Source organism: Pipistrellus kuhlii, unplaced genomic scaffold (assembly GCF_014108245.1).
Source record: "Pipistrellus kuhlii isolate mPipKuh1 unplaced genomic scaffold, mPipKuh1.p scaffold_m20_p_10, whole genome shotgun sequence".
Classification (NCBI taxonomy): domain Eukaryota; kingdom Metazoa; phylum Chordata; class Mammalia; order Chiroptera; family Vespertilionidae; genus Pipistrellus; species Pipistrellus kuhlii.
The window spans coordinates 132,671-155,830 of record NW_023425405.1 but is presented as its reverse complement, the minus strand read 5'-3'; the positions used below and the strand labels follow the sequence as shown (position 1 = coordinate 155,830).

Here is a 23,160-nt window from a genome sequence, read left to right as displayed (position 1 = left end):
AGCAACAAAAATAATTTTATGTTTGGGGATCACCACAACATAAGGAACAGTATTAAAGGATAGAGGCATTAGGAAGGTTGAGAACCACTGTTCTAGACCTTCTCCCTGCCATGTTCAGGTTACATTTATTTATCTTTTTATAGTGAAATGTCCAAAATAGGACATTAGTGAGTTTACTGACACCTAGTAAAGTGACTATCATCCATAACTAAGATGCAAAAGCCTTGGCGAGTCCAGGTATCTCCTGCCTCTGGGAGGAGTCATGCTCTTCCCCAAGACAGAATAAAAGCAATCAGGATGCTGTAAGTTCATAATACAATTCATCTTTATTGTTTGACTTAAGTGAGTGTAATTACACATGATTTTTTTCCCCAGAATTTGTCATAGCAAGGGTTGTTTAGGGTACAAAAGTATTATTCTCTTATAAATGGCCCAATCTTGAAGGTAAGCTGATACTTAAAAAAAAACAAAGGTAGCTGACCTCATCCCAAAACATCTATAAGCGGTTAATATTGAAAACATCTGGTCCTACATCTATTGGGAGAAGATTCTATAGCTCCCATCTCATACAGCGCCCCTATCAGGGAGCTCTCAAATTTATCTCTTCAACCCTAAGTGGAATATCATCACCATCTACAAAGAGGTCAAGTAGGCACAGCAAGCAAACCCTGAAGTGCAGAGGCTGCGTGAGAATGAACCTGGACCATGGGCAGTGTACCCACCTCGTAGGACCTGTCCCTGGATATGAGACACCATAAGCTCCTAATGTGTTTGATTGCTATTATATGAGTTCTCTGAGTTTTAGCCTTATCCCTAACCCTCAAGATAAAGAGAGAGAAAGAGAGAGAGAGAGAGAGAGAGAGAGAGAGAGAGAGAGAGAGAGAGAGAGAGAGAGAGAGGTGCAAATGAGTTTTCAATAAACTCTTTAGAGAAAATCTACATTATACTTAGAATTTAAAAATTTTGCAAGGTTGTATAATTTTGGCAATTTTACTAGGATTCTGATTATTATTCTAGTCTATTGCACTATGATGATTTAACAATACAGTCCTTTGAATCATCACAGAGGTGTGTTCATTTCCTCAGAGTGAAGAAAGAGGGGATGGCAGAGTCCTTTGCATTTAGACTTGAAATGGAGAGGACAGGAAGGACATTAGGAAGGAATAGCTCAGGGGCCAGCAGGCTTGGCAGGCAGGGGGGAAGCCCACAGGAGTCCAGCTTCTCCTCTCTGGCATGCCCAGGACTCTCACACATCCGGAAACCCTGATTCTTTGTAACCATATGTGTTATGGCCGCTGCTGGCCATGTCCTTGTTCCTGGGGCTGACCTGACTGCAATCTACCTACATAGGTAAGTCATTCTTGTGACTTGATTCTGACTTTTTCTCTACCTTATTTCTTCTTGTTCTTTTATAATCCCCTACTACTGCCCCAACCTGACAATTTATTTACATACAAAGAGGTAAAGCATTACACGGTAAGACACAATTGACTTCTTAAGCCCTCAAAGTCATGAACCCACTTCCCACCTACCAGTCCTACCATACCCCCCAACCTGAGCATGTCTCTATCTTAAAGAGGCCCCGGGCATTTCAGCCACCTATTATGACTGTCTTCATTTTCTTTAGACTTTTTTTTTTTTGGATTTTGCTTTTCCTGGGCATCTACCCTGTTTCCCCGAAAATAAGACAGTGTCTTATATTAATTTTTTCTCCCAAAGTTGTGCTAGGTCTTATTTTCAGGGGATGTCTTATCTTTCCATGTGCTAGGTCTTATTTTCGGAAGATGTCTTATTTTCGGGGAAACACGGTAATTCTTTTGTTGATGGACTTTTTATTGTTACATATCAGCTCATTGGCCATTTTCATAAAACCTAATACCTGGTCTTCCCTGGCTTGGCCAGTTTCTTTGTTATTAAAAGCACAAACTCGATTCCCACACTTTTTAATTGTCTTCTTAAGAAACTTGTTTTCTGTGGTTTTGCAGTAATCTTCAATGTTCCCATCCCCCAGGTCTTCCTTCCGAGTAAAAAGCACAATCATATAATCTCTAACTTTCCTTCCGAAGACGGTCTTTAGTGTCGCCATCACCTTTTTGTCTTCATCTGTGACCCGTCCCAGCTGGAGCACCAGTACCAGAACTGTGTTGCCATCACTTCTGGGCATATAATTTTGGACAATCCCTTGGTTACTGGACAACTTACAGGGATCAGGGGTATCTACAACCGTAATGTCCTGCCCAGCCTCTGTCCTCTTGCCTTCCTTGCATTCGGTGGTGACTGGCTGGGCTCGGAGTTGAGAGACAAACTCTGACCGCCCAAGGATGGTGTTCCCAGTGGCACTCTTCCCAGCCCCGCTCTTTCCCACGAGGACAATGTTCAGGGTCTCTGTTAGAGGAAAGCAGGAGAGAGTTGAAACCCTCGGCTGACCTGAGTACAGCTTCCAAAGTCACACATTAGAAGGAAAAACACTTGGGAAGCAACAGGGCTGCCTTCCCAGAGCAGCTCCAGACAAAAGCATGGGAACAGCTTCCTCCAGACAACTAGTGAACCCTGAAGCAGGAGTTGGATCACAGTCCCTGCCCAGTGTTCACCCACTGACATGCTGCCATTCTCATCTCTGAATTTATTTATCATTGATTTATCATTAATCTGTCATTAATTTATCAATTCCCCCTTTTCTATTATAGTAGCTTCTTTGATATCCTGGCACCCTGTGAGTGCTTTGTTACTCTTCACCTTCTCACCTAGTCCAGTCTATTCATCTCACCTCTGTCTTCTGTTACTGCTGTGACTATGTATTCTCACTGAAGACTGGTGCTAACTTTAGCAAAGTCTCCTGGATGTATTTGAAAAATGATTCTATACAATTACTTTTCGTGAAAAAGCAACTACACATACCATCTGTAGGTTACCAGATGGAGCACGCTAGAATTCACTTCTCATTACAACCACATTCAACTTAACTGTGTCTTTCATTGATGTCAAAAGGCACTTCATGGCTTTAACAATGAATACCACTAACACTGTTTTCTATGGTGTCAATGTGGAGAATATATTTCCTTACAGATAGAATTACTGGAATAATGTGATGCATATCACATTTCATTTTCATGAGAGATTAAAATGTTAAACTTGGCTTCACTGGGCTTGGTCCTGAGTGTTCCTCTCATTTTGCTACCAAAGGTAAGTACTGTAGCTAACGTCTGTGGGCTAAAACAAGGCCAGGGAAAATCTGAGTTTAACATGACACTAAGTTGTATATTCATAAAATAGTATACAACTCATCATTTAATAAAAGACAAGAGTGAACTACTGATATTCAACATGGCTGGATCTCCAAAACATGCTAAGTGAAAGAAGCCAGATGCAAAACCACATACAATATGAGTACATTATATGAAGATCAAAAACATACAAGATTAACCAGTGCTAGTAAAAGTTGTAAGAGTGGTTTCCTCTGGTGAGCTCTTGAAAGGAGATGAAAATGAGCCACATCATCATCTAATGGTCACATATGCGTAGATGTGTAAAAGTCATTGAATTGTATACTTATTATTTGCACATCTTACTGTACTTAAATTAAACCTCAATAAGTATCTGTAAAAACTTGCACAACACAACAGTCTCTCCACACATGCCCTGTTCCCACCACTTCTCCTGTGAAAGAAGGTCAACACCAGACCCACATGCTGAGCAAATGGCAGAGTCAGCAACTCTAGGGATATTCATTGAATCTCTGTCATCCAGGACACCATCCTGTGGAATGTTACTCTGTTGTCTGCATGGCAAGCTTGGGAGGGGAGTGATCATGGCATTTATTTTTTTAAAAAAAAATATTTTATTGATTTTGTACAGAGAGGAAGGGAGAGAGATAGAGAGTTAGAAACATGGATGAGAGAGAGTCATCAATTAGCTGCCTCTTGCACACCCCATACTGGGGATATGCCCACAACCAAGGTACATGACCTTGACCAGAATCGAACCCGGGACCCTTCAGTCCCCAAGCCGACGCTCTATCCATTGAGCCAAACCAGTCTCGGCTGATCATGGCATTTAAAGAAAGCAGCTGAAATGCAGTAACTCCACATCCTTTTATGTTGCCTTTGGAAAGTTACTGACATGCGCAGAGTTTAGGATACATCACTAATGGCAATCACTACATGGGTACTGAGCTCCATCACTGAATTCTGCATAGTAGAAGGAGGTGTTTGCATCCAGGACTAGGAGGAAGAGGCCAAGTAGGCACAGCAAGCAAACCCAGTTTTGTAACATTTTTTAGAATGTCAGGTACACCTGCAAAGGGCTAAAGACCTTTTATGGTGTTATACCTACTCAACAGTGTTAAGCTTTCCATAGAGACAGGTTGTAGCCATTGACCTGAGCAAGGTCTTCAGGATATATTTTTTGTTTTTATTTATCTAGATAGTTTCCCCACTTCCCTTTGATGCATAACTCATTCAAAGAAATTCAGATATGACCTTGACATATTTTAAGGATATGCTTACCATTGTTCTTAGATGTAGTTTCTTTCTCACAGGCCTGGAAAATAAAGAGGGAAAATGATGTCCAGATCTAAAATCTCATCTTTTCACAAAGTTAAGAAATGGAATCCTAGTGTGTAATTCACAGTAATTTGATGAGTAGGCTGTAGTCAAATGAAGACCATGGTCATAGTCTTTGCTGGTCACTATAAACTTGTCTATAATGACAATTTTGAAACCTTACTGTTTCTGCTGCTTTAATACATTATCAAGTGCATGGTGGGTGTTGCTCTCACTCAGAGGAGCCCCACAGATGCCATCTATAAGGCATTGTTCCTGAAGCTCTAACTTCTCTTCTCTATAGTTTCTAATAGTAATTCCAGAGATTCTGCTATTTCTGGAGAAAATTCAGAGGCTTCAGGAGACCTTCTGCGCCCCCTGGAAGAGGAAATGCGCCCAGTGATGCCTGTGATGTGCAGTTGAGAGACAAGGGGAAGTGAGGAGATTGGAAACCAGACTCCCCACATCTTGCCGATGCCCTCTTACACTACTGGCACCCCCAATGTAGAGATGAATTATTATTAACATAAATACAGTAACACTTGGGACCTTCCCTATCCAGGTGGGCAAATGAAGATGATGACAGGATGGATAGCCATTTACCTGACATTCTCTTCATCTGCCTGGTGAGCCTTATCTTGATTCCCCAAATTTAAACTTAAAGGGAATAAAAAATGTGAAAACATGATATACAATCTTGATTAATCTGCTATTGTAGATGCTTTCTATACTTTATTTTAACCTTGTCTTTGTTAAGTCTTCATGACAGCCCAAGTTCCCTGCTTTCTAACCTGATTCACAGCATCCTTCTGATACAGCCTCCCGCTGGTCCTGTTGGGACAAAGAGAAACACATCAAGGTTCAACTCACAGAGTGAACAGAGAAACAGCAAGAAAGAGTATTCCCTTTTAACTCAATCCCTCTACCCCACTCAAGAATTTAGGCTACTGAAGTACTAGACTTGGACTAGACTAAAAGAAGGAATCATGTTTGCCAGGATCTTCTCTTCATGGTTGTTTGTGAAATGAACAACCATGCTGACAAAATGCCAACACTGTGGATTGGCTAAAATAACAAGCCCTTTATTTATCTATATTACCCACTTACATGCTGGGAGATACTTAAACATTCTCTATGACAGACAGAATAATGTTCACCCACCAGGCGACCATGTATGAACCCCAGAATCTGTGACTGTGATTCCTTGAGTGGTACAGGGATTTTACTAATAACATTGGTATCTTCAGATGCATAGAGAATCTTGGATAAAACAAGATATTTTAAGAGATCCTTATATGAGGGAGGCAGATAGATGAAATAGGTTAAAGGATTTAGAAGTAAAAATTAGTCACAGCCCATGGACACAGACAATAAACAGGTGAAGGCCTGGGATGTGAATTACCTTTCAATAATAAGTTTAAACATAACAGACTAAATACTCCAATCAAAAGACATCAAATGGCTGAATGGATAATAAAACATGACCCAGTATATGCTGTTTACAAGAGACCTATCTCAGACTAGGGACTCACACAAACTGAATGTGAAGGAATGGAAAAATATCTACTAGGCAAATGAAAAAAAAAAATGAGGTAGCAATACTTACCTCTGACAAAATAGAACTCAAAGTCAAGGCCATAACAAGAGATAAGGAAGACCACTTCATAATACCAAAGGGATCGATACAACAAGAGGATATAATCCTGGTAAACATATATGAATCCAATGCAGGAGCACCCAAATATATAAACAAATCTGCTGGAAGAGAGGACAACAATACAATCATAGTAGGGGACTTTAATATACCACTTACATCACTGGATAAATCCTCTAGACAAAAAAAGCAAAGAAAAAGCAATCCTAAATGACTCACTAGATCAGATGGACTTAATTGACATTTTCAGAACATTTCACCCCAAAACCATAAATATACCTTCTTCTCAAGTACACATTGGATATTTTCAATAATAGACCACATATTGGGTCACAAGCAAAGTCTCTCCAAATTCAAGAAGATTGAAATCATATGAAGCATATTCTCAGATAACAATGGCATAATATTAGAAATAAACTACAATGAAAACAATAAAAAAATTAAACACCTGGAAGCTGTATAGTATGCTATTAAAGAATAATTGGGTTAGCAATGAGATCAAAGAAGAAATTGAAACATCCTGGTAACAAATTACAATGGAAACACAACAATCCAAAATCTAGGAGACACAGTGAATGCAGTCTTGGGACAGATAACTCTATAGGCCTCTTTCAAAAAAATAAGAAAAATGGTAATAAATCATCTAACTCCACAATTAAAAGAATTAGAGAGAGAGCAACAAGAAAGGCTAAGAGTGAGCAGAAGGAAGATATCAAAGCAGAAATAAATTACATAGAGACAAAAAAATACAAAATATTAATGAAACCAGGAGATGGTTCTTTGAAAGGATAAACAAGACTGATGAACCTCTAGCTAGGCTCACCAAGAAGCAAAGTGAGAGGACCCAAATAAACAAAATCAGAAATGAAAGAGGTGAAATAACAATGGACCCCACCGAAATACAAAGGATTATTTAAAAACACCATGAACAACTCTATTCCAACAAAATAGACAACCTATAGGAAAGAGATATATTCACAGAAAAATACAACATCCCAAAACTCAATCAGGAAGAATATAAAAATCTTAATAGCCCGATAACTATGGAGGAAATTGAAGCAGTCATCAAAAAGCTTCCAGCAAACAAAAGCCTGGGGCCAGGCCACTTCACAGGGGAGTTTTACCAAACATTCAAAGGAGAACTAAAACCTATCCTCCTCAGACTATTCCAAAAAATTCAAGAGGAAGGAACACTACCAATCTTATTGTATGAAGCTGGTGTTAGCCTAATATCAAAACCAGATAAGGTCAGCATAGAGAAAGAGAATTACAAGCCACTATCTCTTATTAACATATTTGCCAAAATCCTCAACAAAATTCTAGCAAATCAGATTAAGCATTACATCAGAAAGACCATACACCAAGACCAAGTAGGATTTATCCCAGGAATGCAAGGATGGTACATTATCTGCAAATCAATCAATGTGATATGTCACATAAACAAAATGAGAGATGGAAATCACATAGTTATATCAATTGATGCAGAAAAGGCATTTGACAAAATCTAAGACCCTTTATAAAAAAAAAAAAAAACCTTCAGCAAAGTGGGAATAGAGTGATCATACCCCTGCACAATAAAAACCTTATATGTCAAACCCACAGCCAAATCACACTCAACAGGCAAAAACTAAAACCAGTTCACCTAAGAACAGGAATAAGACAGGGATGCCCACTTTCACCACTCCCGTTCATCAGTACTGGAAGTGCTAGCCATAGAAATTAGACAAGAAGAAGAAGAAGAAAAAGGTATTCAAATTGGAAAAGAAGTTGTAAAACTGTCATTATTTGCAGATGACATGATACGGTACATAGAAAGCCCTAAAGACTCCATCAAAAAATTATTAGACTTAATAAAGAAATTCGGCTATGTAGCAGGATACAAAATTTATGCCAAGAAATATATGGCATTTTTATACACCAATAGTGAACTTACAGAAAGAGAGATTTAAAAAACAATCTCATTTACCAATACACCAAAACAAAACAAAACAAACCAAAAACAAACAAACAAACAAAGAAAACCAATGGAGACACCTAAGAATAAAATTAACTAAGGAGGTAAAAGACATGTACTTGGAAAACTACAGGACACTAAAAAAAAAGAGATAAAGGAAGACAAACAGATGGAAAAAGGTACTGTGTTCAGGATTGGTAGAATCAACATCATTAAAATGTTTATACTACACAAAGCAATCTATAGATTTAATGAAATTCTCATTAAAATACCAAGGTCCTATTTCAGATCTAGAACAAACTCTTCAGAAATTCATCTGGAATAATAAAAAAGAACCGATTGCTGCAGCAATCCTGAGAAAGAAGAACAAAGTATCAGATATCAGACATCAAGCTGTATTACAAAGGCACTATTCTCAAAACTGCCTAGTATTGGAACAAGAACAGACATATAGACCAATGGAATAAAATAGAGAACCCAGAAACTGACCTAAAATTCTAAGCTCAAGTAATATTTGACAAAGGAGGCAAGAACATACAATGGAGTAAGACAGTATCTTCAATAAATGGTGTTGGGAAAACTGGACAGATGCATGTAAAAAAATGAAACTAAACCACCAACTTACAATACAAAAAAAAACCTCAAAATGAATAAAGGATTAACATAAGATGGGAAACCATAAAAATCTTAGAGAAATCCAGCAAAATCTCAGACATATGGCAAAACAATAGCTTCACTGATTCAGCTCCGGGAGCATTGAAAACTAAAGAGAAAATAAACAAATGCGACTACATCAAAATAAAAAGCTTCTGCACAGCAAAAGAAACCATCAACAATAAGAAAGTCCATTACATGGGAGAGCATAATTGCCAATATTATCTCTGATAAAGGTTTAATCTCCAACATTTACAGGGAACTCATATAACTTAACAAAAAACAAAACAAAACAAAACAAAACAAAAAATTATTTCTTAGTTATATCCAATACTCAACATATTTTCCAAATTTCCCCAATTGTCCCTAAAAGTAATTTATAATCTGTTTAATTGGATCAGTCAAGGTCAGCACAGTACATTTGATTATGTCTCTTAAATTTATTTTAATCTAGAACAATCTCTGTCCTCTCCTCCAACCTCATTGACTTGATGAAGAAATATCCATTATTTTATAACAATTAATCTTATTTTGTTCATTGCTAATCAAGAAGGCAACCATCATGGGCCAAATGTCTTGCCAAGTTAATAAAACCAGGTATTTTCATTCCATGATTTTTACTTTTAATTTGGAGTTTACTGATATCTATTTTATTTTTTATTTATTTCTTATTTATCTTATTTTATTTTTTTATTGATTATGGTCTCTAAGAAATTAATCATCATATGGTACAGTGGTTAGGTAGGAAAACGTCCTTAAGATGTGTTGTCCTTATTTATGGGAGAAATGTCATGATATTATAGTAACTTTAAAATATTTAAATAAAAGCAATAGATGATATTAAAACAAACAAACAAACAAAAAAACACACAAAAAAACCAAAATAAAACAAAAAACAACCCAATCAAAAAATGGGCAATGAACCTAAATAGATACTTTTTGAAAGAAGAAAGAAGGATGGCCAAAAGACATATGTAAACATGCTCAAAGTCACTAATCATCTAAATGACAATGAGGTACCATCTCATACCTGTCAGAAGGGCTATCATCAACAAATCAATGAATGACAAGTGCTGGCGAGGATGCAGAGAAAAAGGAACCCTCATGCACTGCTGGTGGGAATGTAGACCGGTGCAGCCATTTGGAGAACAGTATGGAGTTTCCTCAAAAAACAAATAATGGAACTCCCATTTGACCCAGTGATCCCACTTTTAGGAATATATTCCAAGGAACTAGAAACACCTCTCATCCTGTCTAATAAAGAGAGAATATGCTAATTGACCCTCATGTGGCACCCACAGCCAATAAGAAGCAAATATGCTAATTAACTGCCCTGCCCTCAAAGATGATAGTGCCCCCATCTAATAAGAAGAGAATAGGCTAACTGCTGCCCCGCCCTCAAAGATGGTGGTGCACACAGCCAATAAAGCAGAAATATGCTAATTGACTGCCACCCCTGACATCTGAGGCACAGGCAAGCCTCAGATGTCAGTTGCCCAGCCACCCGGGGCAGGCCCGAGGTGTAGGCAGCTGCCCAGCCGCCCAGGACTCCCCCAAAGCACAGTCACGCCTCAGATGGTGGCTTCTCAGTCAATGCCCCAGGTGCAGGCAAGCCTGGGATGGCAGCTGCCCCGGGCTACCCTAGGCTCAGGTAACCAGGGTTGGCTGAGGCTTGCACTGCCAGCAGTGGCAGCAGCAGAGGTGTGATGGGGGTGTTGCCTTCCCCTGATCACTGGGTTGCCTCCCACCCCTGAGGGCTCCTGGCTTGTGAGAGGGGGCAGGCCGGGCTGAGGGATGCCTCCTCCAATCCATGAATTTCATGCACCAGGTCTCTAGTAAAGGATATATATACCCCTATGTTCATAGTAGCACAATTCACCATAGCTAAGATTTGGAAACAGCCTAAGTGCCCACCAGCAGATGATTGAATTAAAAACTGTGGTAGATCTACACAATGGAATACTACACTGCTATAAAAAGGAAGGGACTCCTACCATTTGCAACAGTATGGATGGACCTGGAGAACATTATGCTAAGTGAAATAAGCCAGTAAGAGAAATATAAATATCACTTGATCTTACTCATTTATTTCACTTAGCATTATGCTAAGTGAAATAAGCCAGTAAGTGAAATATAAATTTCACTTGATCTCACTCATAATAAACAACTTAAACTGATGAACAAAAACATATCCAGAGTCAGAGAGGCATTGATCAGACAGTCAAACCTCAGAGGCAAAGTAGGGGATGGAAGGGATAAGGTGGAGAGATCAACCAAAGGACTTGTATGCATGCATATAAGCATAACCAATGGACACAGACACTAGGGGGTGAGGGCATGTGCTGGGGGTAGGTGGGAAGAAGGGATAAGGACACATATATAATACCTTAATCAATAAAGAAACAAAAAGGAGTCAAGTCAACACGCACCATTCAAGTCAAAGGAAGGCAGAATAATAAGATAAGAGGATTCCACTGAGCTGCCAGATCTCCCTGCAATCACCTTTTTGTTAAGTAAACACTTACTAATATTTTTACAATTTAAGCTGTTGCTACACCAAGTGTGATTCACAGATTAGCAGTATTGCCAACAACTGAACCCCATGAGAAATGCAGTATCTCAGGTCCTGTCCAAGACCTGCTGAATCACAATCTGTAATTTAACAACTTCCAGGGGGTTCCCATGAACATGCAAGTTTCAGAAGCACCTTTAGTTAAAAATTAACATGCCTGAGTCAGAATCTACATAAAGAGCCACGTTTCTCAGCACAGTCTACAGAACAGTCAGCCCATCAGATTATGAGGTGCCCCTCTCTCTCTCTGAGTCTGTCCTCAGACTCCATGTTGTGTCCATTGTCTCAGTCTATCCCTGAACCACAGTGTCTTCATTACTAAAACCAGTATGACTTAATATAACTTGAATATAGATCTTAGTTACCTGACCGGGCAGGTCTCAACACCTTCCTGTTTTTCAAATGTGTCTTTATTTTGGCCTTTTGAACTTCTAGAGGGCTTTTAAAATCAGTTGTTATTTTCTTTAGAAAGTCCTGTTGATATTTTAAATGCCAGTGATTGAATTCTTAGCTTAGTTCAAAAGAACTAACATCTTCATAATGTCATTCTCTTCATTGTTCTTCTTGAATATATTCTTAAAATATGTTCTAACTTCAACTGTGGTTTCTTTTTGGTCCGCAAATTAAGAGAAGTGACTATTAAATTTAAAACTGTACATGCTTAATAAATGGCCTTAATAAATTGAGTGAGCATGAGTGGTGGTGAGGAAAGGAAGATAATGAGTTTTTACAAGTGCAGAGGGAGGTTGAAGTTCTGTCACCTTGACTAATAAAATAGAAGCAACTGTATCCTAAGCTAATGAAGTGGTACTATTTTCCTCCATCTATAATTATAAAAGTGTAATATGCTAATTAGACTGGACAGCCAACGACCTTCTGGACTTCATTCGGATGTCTTTCTAGACAAAGCCATGGGGGCAGGGGCTAAGGCGGAGGTAGATAGGGATGATCAGGCAGGCAGGCAGAGTGGTTAGAGGTGATCAGGCAGGCAAGCAGGTAAGTGGCTAGGAGCCAGTGGTCCTGAATTTTGAGAGGGATGTCTGACTGCGGCAGTCGGACATCCCCTGAAAGGTTCCCGGATTGCAAGAGGGTGCAGGCTGGGCTGAGGGATCCCCCTCCCCCATGCACAAATTTTGTGCACTGGGCCTCGGGTTAAATATAAAACTGACACCAGTGGGTAAATAAGCAGAGATTCAGCAGGTCTGGAGGAGGAATGAATTTCTTCTCCATGTGAGCACCACTGATTCCCAGCATAGTGGACTAAATGATGTTGCTGAACTCTTTCCAGGCCAGGACACCAGATTAGATCAGGAATTTTCTCCCTCTTTCTTCCTCTAGTCTTTCTCCATACATACAATTGCCCAACCCATACCATTTTCACCCAGGTATATAGAAAATACTTTTAAGGAGAAGAGGAAACCAAAACTTCCTCCTCCCTCACTCTTTCCTTTAAAACACACAGTTCTCTCTGATCATGTCCCTGGCCCCCCTGGAGACCCCAGAAGAGCAATGGAGAGAACCAGACAGAAAGTTTTCCTTCAGAACTCCAGTGTCACTCCACAGCCTGAGGCAGGCATGGCTTCAGGCATCCACATAAAGCTTCCAGGCAGTTAAAACCTACTAAAAAGGGGGCAGGAAGCTTCCAGAGCTTCCCTGGTGGGGAGAGGGGAGGACTCATTCCAGCCCACAGGCCAGTTATGGGGATGAAGTGAAAGCATTCTTGGGTGAGAGCTCAGTTGGCTTAAATATAGTTGACATCAGAAATATTTTTTCTGCAAACATTGACCACCCTCAGTGTTCAGGCACTGAAATCTAAGTGTGCAAAGGTTCAGAAATGTCCTAAAAGTGAATGTGGGGAATCCGGTTCCAAACTACCAGCTTCACAGTGGAGCAGGGCTCAGAGGCTGCTGGAGACACGATCCCAAGGTCAGGAGATTCCTCAAGAGTGGACCCCATTCTCTTTCTTTTTCCTCCTCCTCCCACCAGGCCTTCATCCCAGTCTTAGGGTCAGCATCCCATCCCAAAGCCTCTTCTGGGAACTTGGAGACTCAAACCCCCCTCTCTCCCACCTCCTCCCACACACCACCTTGTGGCTGGGCAGACCAGTGCTGAATCAGGAGGAACCATCCCAGAGGCCCTGAGATCACAGCCTCGCGGTGGCTCCTGTTCCCTCTCTTGCAGGAGTAGGCACATATACGCACAAACATACCTTGGTCTTGTCTCCTGGCCTTTCACAGTCTCAGAAACTTCACCTCGGGACTGCTCCATTGCTCTGTGGGTGGAAGCAGCTCCTAGTCCCTCTCAGGCAAACAGAATCCAAAGGGGGATGTGGGAGGAGGGACTTGAGGGAGGAGAGCAGGGCAGGACTAGCTCTGCAGGATCTGAGTCTTTCAGACAAACAGTGTCCCCCAGGAGGCAGAGGTTTCTAGACACGGGTTTCATAGCCTCAGAAGCACAAATACAGACACAGGGGAAGTTCAGAATGAATGCCTGGTCACAGGGTGCCACGTCAGAGGCAGGCGGGGTCAGGGAAGGACAGGCACACGCCTCCCAGTGTGCAGCTGCAGAACGGAAGGCTGGCGGGCAAAGGAGAGGGTCTGGGACTCCTGCACCAAGCAGAGCTGCAGAGGGTCCCTAGAGAAGGGTCATGGTGCTCAGGGCCCAACAGGCTGTGTGGGTGGCTCCTTGCTGCTGGGGATAGAAATCACTGAAGCATGGAGGAAGCTTCCCAGCTTCTGTCCACCTTGAAGCAGCCTTTTCAGTGTCCTATAACAACCCATCTCCTCCTTTTCCAGGAAGATGTCCTAGAATCCCCAGCCTGAGTAACCCTGGCCTTCAGAGTAATGCTGCTTCCCAGGCAAATCATTCTTTCCAGGGGCCAGTCGAGCACTTCAAATGCTGGAACATCCATGTTTTCAAATAGCTCAAGACCCCTTTGGTGAGAGGTAATAGTTCACATGACAGAAAGGAATTGAATAGGGAACAAGATTTTTTTCAAGTTTTGTTTTATTATGGTAAAAAACAAACATACAAACAAACAACAAAACAAACCTCCAACACATTAAATGGACCATATTAGCAATTTTTTTAGCTGTAATGTTCAGCCCTATGAAGTATGCTCCATGGTTGTGCAAAGACCTGAGAACTTTCCCTACTTTTTTTTCTCAGTGGTTAGAGGTTTTTCCCAAGCCAAAGGGCAGGTTCCATTCCCAATCAAGGGCACATACCTGGGTTGCAGGTTTGGTCCCTGGCCCTAGTGAGGGTGTGTGTGGGAGGAAAACCAATCAATGTTTCTCTCTCTCAATCTCTGTGTGTGTGTGTGTGTGTGTGTGTGTGTGTGTGTTTCCCCAGCCCTTCCTTCCTTGCATTCTCTCTAAAAAAAAAAAAAAAAAAAAAAAAAATCAATGGAAAAAATTATCCTCCAGTGAGGATTAAAAATAACAACAAAAACAGCTGAAAAATTGTTCTTGCAACACTGGGACTCCTGCCCATAAAACACAATTCCTTTTCCCCAGTAACCATCTTCTTACTTCTGTTTCTATAATTTTGACGACTTTAGATACTTCTACTTCAGGCACCTGTCCATTTGGGACTGGCTGTTTTGATTAGTGTCATATCCTTGGTGTTCATCAATGAGAGAAGACTTGCAACTGGGATGCAGGGGCTGGCCATTCTTTGAACTTGAGCTCACACATTTACACCAGGCCTGATCTTTGAAAGTCGGAGGTGGTGCTGAGCCTTTTGAGACCTGGAGGAAGGAGAGTAAGCTTGAGGGGCTGCTCTGTCTGGACATCTTAGGAAGTTGATCTGGACATCTTAGGAAGTTGAAGGAATACTCTCAATGCCCAATAAGGGCTTGGGGCTAGGAGCTAAGCCTTGGTGGGACACTAACAAAGTCTCTCCCATCCGCCTACCTATGTATCTCCCTGAGTAAGGGGGACCTGGTTCTGGAAGGCTCCCATTATTGGGTGTTAGGTCCACTCAACTTTTAATGAATCAACTCTATCCATTACAAGATAAGACCAAAGCCTTTTACCCTTCATGGTGGCTTACCCCAGCCGTGTCACTCCCAGAAGTAGTCGGAAGGCTGTCTCTGATTTGGCTGGGCCCTGACCTAGGGAAGAAAGATGAGTCCAAAAGCTGCAAAACAGGAAACACACCACAAAACATCTCTTCTCAGCCAACATCATGAGACTGTGAGAAAAAGAAATTAAGACTAAAAAAGAAATTGAAAGCAATAAAACCACTAAAATAACAAGCAGCTGCCAGCAAACAGCTAGAAAAAGCCAGTGGAGAAAATTTAAAAAAGATAGCCTTTTTCTTGCAGTTAGGAAATTTGGATTGAGTCTTTTAAATAGTCATAGAAAACAAATGGATACCAGAAACAAGTACAACTATGTCTTCTTGTTAAATCTGATGGAAAAACCTAAACATTCTAAAGTCCACACTTGCTATTTATCTCTAATTTACCCAATATTCTAAATATGTAGGAAATTAAACATATTTGTAGAATTGTGTAACTTGTCAATTTGTAAATGGATAAAAAACATTTCAGCTGGAGAAGTAGTTCACACAGTGGCATGAGAGATCAAGGTGCATTTGATCTACAAAGAGTGAGGTTTCAAGAGGGCTGCAGAGTGGGTGTACCTTTCTTACACCTCCTCCCGGAACCAAACTGGAAATACACTAACTTGGGGGGTATTCTCCTTGAGCTAGCAGCTGCAGCATAGCTAATGAGGAGACTTTTAATGAGGAAGGGCAGAATCCTTCTCAAGGCTAGGAAGGGAGGGGTCATGAGCTGAGTGTGAGGGAGGATATTGTGGTTGCATGGGAGCTTTCCCTGAGAGGAGTGAGGCACTAACCCTCCACTGGCCTTCTCAACCTGGAGCACCTGAGCCCAGAACAGCAGCCCACATAACATCCAGCCCTGAAATGTGGTGAGTCTTTTAGCCACCAGGGGGAGCCAGAGACTTCTAAAGACACTTAAAAAGCCAATAAAACAAACAAAGGAACAAAAAACCAGAACACAGGACTTACATTTGTAGCCACTCACCCAAGGCTTTGCTGAGTGCAGTGCAGATTGGAATTGCCTGAGGAGAGGCTCGGGTAGGAAGCATTTCCGGAAGACTTGGAATACCGTGGCCAAGAGACCTGCATTCTGTCATCTTACCATAATACCACAGTAGCCAATTTTCCTTAGAGGCTCAAGTCCCTCCAAGCAGCAATAGCTGCTGGAGAAAGATAAATACCAAGCTTTCAGGAATACAGCTCTCCCACCCTCAGGAATCCCACTGGTCCCACTCTGCATCCCAACTCCTGCTGAGGAGACAGCAGCAGAAGCTAAGCCTCAGGGGACCAGTGATGGGGTATGGGGTAGGGTAATTGATTGCACTCTCCTGTGATCCTGACTAGTGCTTCCCCCTCACAGGGACTTGATATAAACTCCCAGTCTCCAAGAGAGAGCTGCTGAGCATATGAGGGCCTCTACTCTGCCATGGTCAGGGAAATATTCTGAGGCAGATTCAGATGAGTGAATCTGGGATAGGAGAACACACCCGCCATCTTCCCTGAGATCTGAATGGCATCTCCCCCCTCACAGAAGACCCGGAGATCTCATATTCCTGATTACATCAAAAGCCATTTTACAGACAGTCTTTTCAGAGATTAAGTGGTGAGAGGAAGAGCCTGAGGTGCCTTGGGACATTTGCTGAACCATCCCTGGACCCTCACTGCTAACAAGCTGGCGCTAGACTGCAGTTTGGCCCCTCCCATGTGCAGCCAAGCCCTGGGGAGGCAGCCATAAACTGTGGATCCCTTGAAGCTTCAAACAGAGTCAAGCACCAAACTACCTCCCAGAAGCCTCAGAAACAGCAAACAAAACAATCAGCCTCAGTCCACAAAGGAACAAAATCGACAGGAGCTCCCAAGAGCTACTATATTCTGCTGATACAAACTCCATTTCTTTTTTCTTTCTTTTTTTTTAAAAATATATTTTATTGATTTTGTACAGAGAGGAAGGGAGAGAGATAGAGAGTTAGAAACATAGATGAGAGTCATCGATCAGCTTCCTCTTACACACCCCCTACTGGGGATATGCCCGCAACCAAGGTACATGCCCTTGGCCGGAATCGAACCCGGGACCCTTCAGTCCCCAAGCCGACGCTCTATCCATTGAGCCAAACCGGTCCCGGCAAACTCCATTTCTTATATATATATTTTTATGTTTCACTATTTTCTTTTTTTATTCCTTTATTATTTTTCTTTTATTTTGCATATTTTTCTCTATTATCTTATTCCTTTTTTTCTTACTCTATTTTATCTTCTTTCTCCTCATTTCTCTACTATTTTCCCTTTCTTATTATGTCCTTTTCATTGTTTTTTTTCTTTTAAAATACCATTTCCCTTATTCTATTCTTTACTCTTATTTTTTTCTCTCCTTTCTTTACTCTTATTCCTTTTACTTTTACTTTTTTTTTCTTCTTGTATGTTTTCTTTTCTTTTATTAGTCTTATTCTCTTTTTCTTAATTCTGTTTTCTTTTGTGGTAATTTTTATTGCTATTGTAGGTGTCTTTTGTATGTTTTTGTTTAGTTCCTGTTTTGTTTTGTTGATTTTGTTTTATGTCAGCATATGCACAACAGTTCACATGATGTGATTAGAATTGAACCTCACAGTCAACAAAACTGAGGGGAGAAACTACCTATGAAAGAGACAACAACAACAAAGATCCAATTGCAACAGAAGAGCCCAAATTAAACACACAAGGAACATTCATAGAGCATCCAAATTAGATCAAAGGGACTGATCCCACAGGACATATGCTATATAAGGTCACCCCATGAAGACTGGGAGGTATAACAGTTCTATTTAATACATAGAAACAAAGGGACAGAAAAAATAGGGAGAAAAAAATGAGAGAAAAGGAGGAAGCTTCTGAAAAAAAGTTAAATGAAATGGAGACAAGCAATTTATCAGATATAGAGTTGAAAGTAATGGTTAAAAGAGTGCTCAAGGAACTTAGTGAAAATTAAAAGGAACTTAAAAGAAACTATACCAGCATGAAAAGGGAAATAAAAACCATGAAAAAAATAACAGTCAGGCCCTAGCCAGTTTGGCTCAGCAAATAGAGCATCTGCCTGCAGACTGAAGGGGCCCAAGGTTTGATTCTGGTCAAGGGCACATGCCTGGATTGTGGGCTTGATCCCCAGTAGGCAGCATTGCAGGAGGCAGCCAAACAATCATTCTCTCTCATTATTGATATTTCTATCTCTCTCTCCCTCTCCATTCTTCTCTGAAATTAATAAAAATATATTAAAAAATAAAAAAAAGAAACAGTTGGGAAAGAAGAATAAGATGTTTGACTGAGAAGAATCAAAAGCAGGTTGAGTGAAGCAATGGATGGAATCTGTGATTTGGAAGACAAGGTAGAAAAAAAACAACCACCAATCAGAGCAGCAAAAAGAAAAAAAATTGTAGAAAATCAGGAGGGTAGATTAAGGAGACTTTGGGACAACATGAAATGTGACAACATCTACATAACAGGGGATACAAAGAAGCAAAAAGTGAACAAGGAATAGAGAACATGTTTAAAGAAACAATAACAGAAAACTTCCATTACCTAGTGGGGAAAAAAAGTAAACAAGTTTAAGAAGCACAAAGAGTTCCTATCAAGATGAACCCAAAGAGACTGACTCCAAGACACATCAAAATTAAAATGTCAAATTTAAAGACAAATAGAGAATCTTAGAGGCAGCAAGAGAGAGACAGAAAGTTATTTATAATTGAGTATAAACTAGAATTCCAGATGATTTCTCAACAGAAACACTTTAGGCCAGAGGGATTGGCATGTAGTATTCAAATAAATGGAAAGCAATGACCTGAATTCAAGATTACTCTATCCAGCAAAGCTATCATTTAAAATAGAAGGGAAAATAAGGAGCATTCAATACAAAATAAAAGGCTAAAGGAATAAATTACCACCAGAACAGCATTGCAAGAAATGTTAAGGTGACTGCTTTAAGAAGAAATCAAAAGGAAGAAGAATTATTGGAGAGTGGGAATTTTTGCCCATTCCAGAGAGACCATGGACTATGCCCCAGATAGAGTTGTCAATGCTGACACCAGGCCAGACCTTGAGATAGGATCTCATGGTTCCTAGCACCTAGGCCTTCTTTCATAGAACACTGTCAGCTTTCTGAAGAACAGGATGACCCTGTAAATAACATGGTCGTCAATGGCATGATCCTCACGTTGCTTAGGAAGAACTGTTTTGTCTTGGGTTGCTTGTTCTGCAAAACCAAGATGTGGTTAATGTGCTTAAAGGTGGTCCTGCACAAAGGGTTGGGGCTGCTCTCTGAACTCCCTTTATCGTCTAAAGTTTTAGGTAAGTCTCTTTTTTTTTCCCAACTGACCCGCTCCCCTCCCTACAGCCATTCCCACCCCAAGGGCAAGCCCACACTGCCCCAGTGTCTATGTCCATGCATGCCAATATGCATGCATTCAAGACCTTTGATTGTTCTCTATCCCTTACCCCTGCCATTTGTCTCTGAATCTATTCTTGTTGATCAAATTATGTTGATCATTATATCCCACATATGAGTGAGATCATGTGATATTTAACTTTCCCTGACTGGCTTACTTCGCTTAGCATAATAATCTCCAGTTCCATCTATGCTGTTGCAAATTGTAAAAGTTCCTTCTTATTTATAGCAGGGTAGTATTCCATTGTGTAGATGCACCAAAGTTTTTTTTTTTTTTTTTTTTTTTAATTCACTTATCTGCTGATGGGCACTTAGGCTATTTCCCAATCTTAGCTATTGTATATTGTGCTGCTATGAACATAGGAATTCATATATCATTTCTGATTGGTGGGTCTAGTTTCCTGGGGTATATTCCTAGAAGTGGCATTTCTGTGTCAAATGGGAGTTCCATTTTTAACATTTTGAGGAAACTCCATACTGTCTTCCACAGTGGCTGCACCAGTCTGCATTACCACCAGCAGTGCAGGAGGGTTCTTTTTTCTCCACATCCTCACCAGCACTTGTGGTTTGTTGATTTGGTGATGATAGCCATTCTGTCAGGTGTGAGATGATAACTCATTGTTTTGATTTGCATACCTCAGATGATTAGTGACTTTGAGCATGTTTTCATATATCTCTGGGTCTTCTGTTCATCCTCTTTAGAAAGTGTTTATTTAGATCCTTTGCCCATTTTTTTTAATTGAATCGTTTATCTTCCTTTTAAATTGTATGAGTTCTCTGTAAATTTTGGAGATTAAACCCTTTTCAGAAATATCATTGACAAATATGTTCTCCCATGCAGTGGGCTTTCTTGTTGTTTTGCAATGTAGAAGCTTTTTATTTTGATGTAGTTCCATTTGTTTATTTTTTCCTTTGTCTCCATTATCCTAAAAGCTGAGTGTGTAAAGATATTGCTACAATATATTAATATTTATTTAGTTATTTTTAAATATTTTCTTTATTTTTTACAAAGCGGAAGGGAGAGAGACAGAGAGTTAGAAACATCGATGAGAGAGAGTCATTGATCAGCTGCCTCTTGCACCCCCCCACTGGGGATGAGCCTGCAACCAAGGTACATGCCCTTGACCAGAATCGAACCTGGGACCTTTCAGTCCGCAGGCCGACTCTCTATCCACTGAGCCAAACCGGTTTTGGCTCTTTATTTATTTTTTGTTGTTGCAATGGTAAGTGGATTGTTTTTATTGTTTCACTTTCTGTGAGTTCATTATTGGTGTATAAAAAGGACATATATTTCTGAGTGGTAAATTTGTATCCTGCTACATTGCCAAATTCATTATATTTGGTCTAGTAGTTTTTTGATGGAGTCTTTGGGGTTTTCTATGTACAATATCAAGTCATCTGCGAATAAGGACAGTTTTACTTTTTCTTTTCCAATATGGATGCCTTTTATTTCTTCTTCTTTTCTTATCACTATGGTTAGTACTTCCAGTACTATATCGAACAGGAGTCATGACACTGGGCATCCCTGTCTTGTTCCCATTTTTAGGGGAAATTAGTTTAGTTTTTGCCCATTGAGAATGATGTTGGTTTGTAGGTTTGTCATATAAGGCTTTTATTTATTATTATTATTTATTTATTATTATTTTTTTATTGATTATGGTATCACAGAATTGTCCTCATCCCTCCATTCCCATCCCAAACCCTCCCTACATATGCTCCCACCCCCCTGTTGTCCATAGCCACTGGCTAGGCCCATATGCATGCACACAAGTCCTTTGGTTGATCTCTTCCTCTTACTCCCACCCTCTGCTACTTTCCCTCTAAGGTTTGAGAGTCTGATCGCTGCTTTCCTTTCTCTGGGTCTGTTTTTGTTCATCAGTTATGTTGTTCATTATTTCCTCTAGATGTGTGAGATCATGTGATCCAAGAAATACCCTTGTAAGAACCTTAATTGCAACAAACCATAATGGTTATGCTGAGAGGCAAATGAATCAGTCTGTAGTGAGTTCCTTTCTGAATCAGTCTGTAGTGAGTCCCAATTTCAAGGTCAAATAGTTCCTTATGTGTACATGTCAGCCATGATATTTCAGATCTGGTGGTGATGTAGGTCTGACCGTCTCTGGTTTGGTTCTGGGCATCCTTCAGCAATCCGCAGCTGCTGTCTGCTGGTATGGTGAGGCATCATTAGCATCTTCCATCTCTGAATTGTGTCTCTTCTGTCTTCATGTCTGGAGCACTTCTGTCTATTTCTCTCCGTTACAGGGTTCCAGAGGGTCTCAGAGTTGTTTTCTGAAAATATACAAACATATTCTTGACCAAAAGTTAATAAAGGGATATTTTCTTTAAATTTGTCTTGAGATTATTTTTCATCTCCCCTCCCCCCCAAATAATTGTCCTCTGGCTTGTTTTGACACCATGTGTATATTTTCATGGGTAGCTATTAGCGTTTCGAATGAAGGTTAATTTTCTAAAGCACACATTTTTTAGATGTAAATTATTCTCAGGATCTTTTTCCTTACATGATATTCTTCCACTGTCACCCCCCTTTTAAATTTAAATAATAGGAAACGTTTGGAAATTTTATAATGTAGTCTTAATAGCTTTTACATTTTAATTATTTGCGCTACACTATGACTGCTTTAGGTTCATAACATGTTGTGCAATTTTACCATGAGATGCTCTGCCAATAAGAATTTTTGTTAACACTTTAGAAACAGCTTTTTGTATAGTACAATCGTTTTTCTAGAATATTCATTTATTTCCATTAGCCATATTAATTTCCTCTTAGAAATTGGCTATTCATCTGTCAAACTCAACACTCTAGCAACAATCTTATTTACCATATGTGTATTAGTGGAATTGATTATTTGCATTCTTGAGTAGGCCCTGAGCATTCCTGGTAATAGGGTGGATTTGGATTTCAAAAACCCACTTGTCCACACCATGGGTACAGGTCTTGTTGCAGTGAGAGGGCTGCTGCTGTCAGCCAAGTCTCTGTCTGTTACCTGGGTCCCAATTTGAGCTGTGCATGGGAAGCGAAGCAGCCATGGGGGCAGGAGACCTCCCTCAGAATGGGAGAAGGTTCAGGCACCTGCCATGTTGCAGCTGGGGTGGTGGTGGTAAGGGTTTGTGCCCTACCTCTGTTGACCCCAACTTCTCTCCTGATGTCCCCTCTGTGACTGTACCTGTCTTAGGTTGTTCCTTCCCTGTGGAATCTTACCCTTCTCTGGCTAACCAGCTATCCTCTAGGGCACATGTGTCAAACACAAGGCCCGCGGGCCAAATCCGTCCCGCCAGGCCTTGCAA

The 23,160-nt window shown here is 40.4% G+C and overlaps 1 protein-coding gene across 1 annotated transcript; it reads right to left on the bottom strand.

The window, feature by feature from the left end:
* Window positions 1-915: 915 nt before the first annotated feature.
* LOC123651717 (GTPase IMAP family member 8-like) lies at window positions 916-13,851 on the bottom strand. The gene is made up of 5 exons (XM_045576026.1): window positions 13,585-13,851; window positions 5,333-5,372; window positions 4,506-4,539; window positions 1,808-2,385; window positions 916-1,668 (listed from the first exon to the last, which is right to left on the bottom strand). The coding sequence occupies exons 1-5, from the start codon at window positions 13,641-13,643 to the stop codon at window positions 1,624-1,626; spliced, it is 756 nt and encodes a 251-aa protein (XP_045431982.1). The 5' UTR covers window positions 13,644-13,851; the 3' UTR covers window positions 916-1,623.
* Between the last annotated feature and the right edge of the window lie 9,309 nt (window positions 13,852-23,160).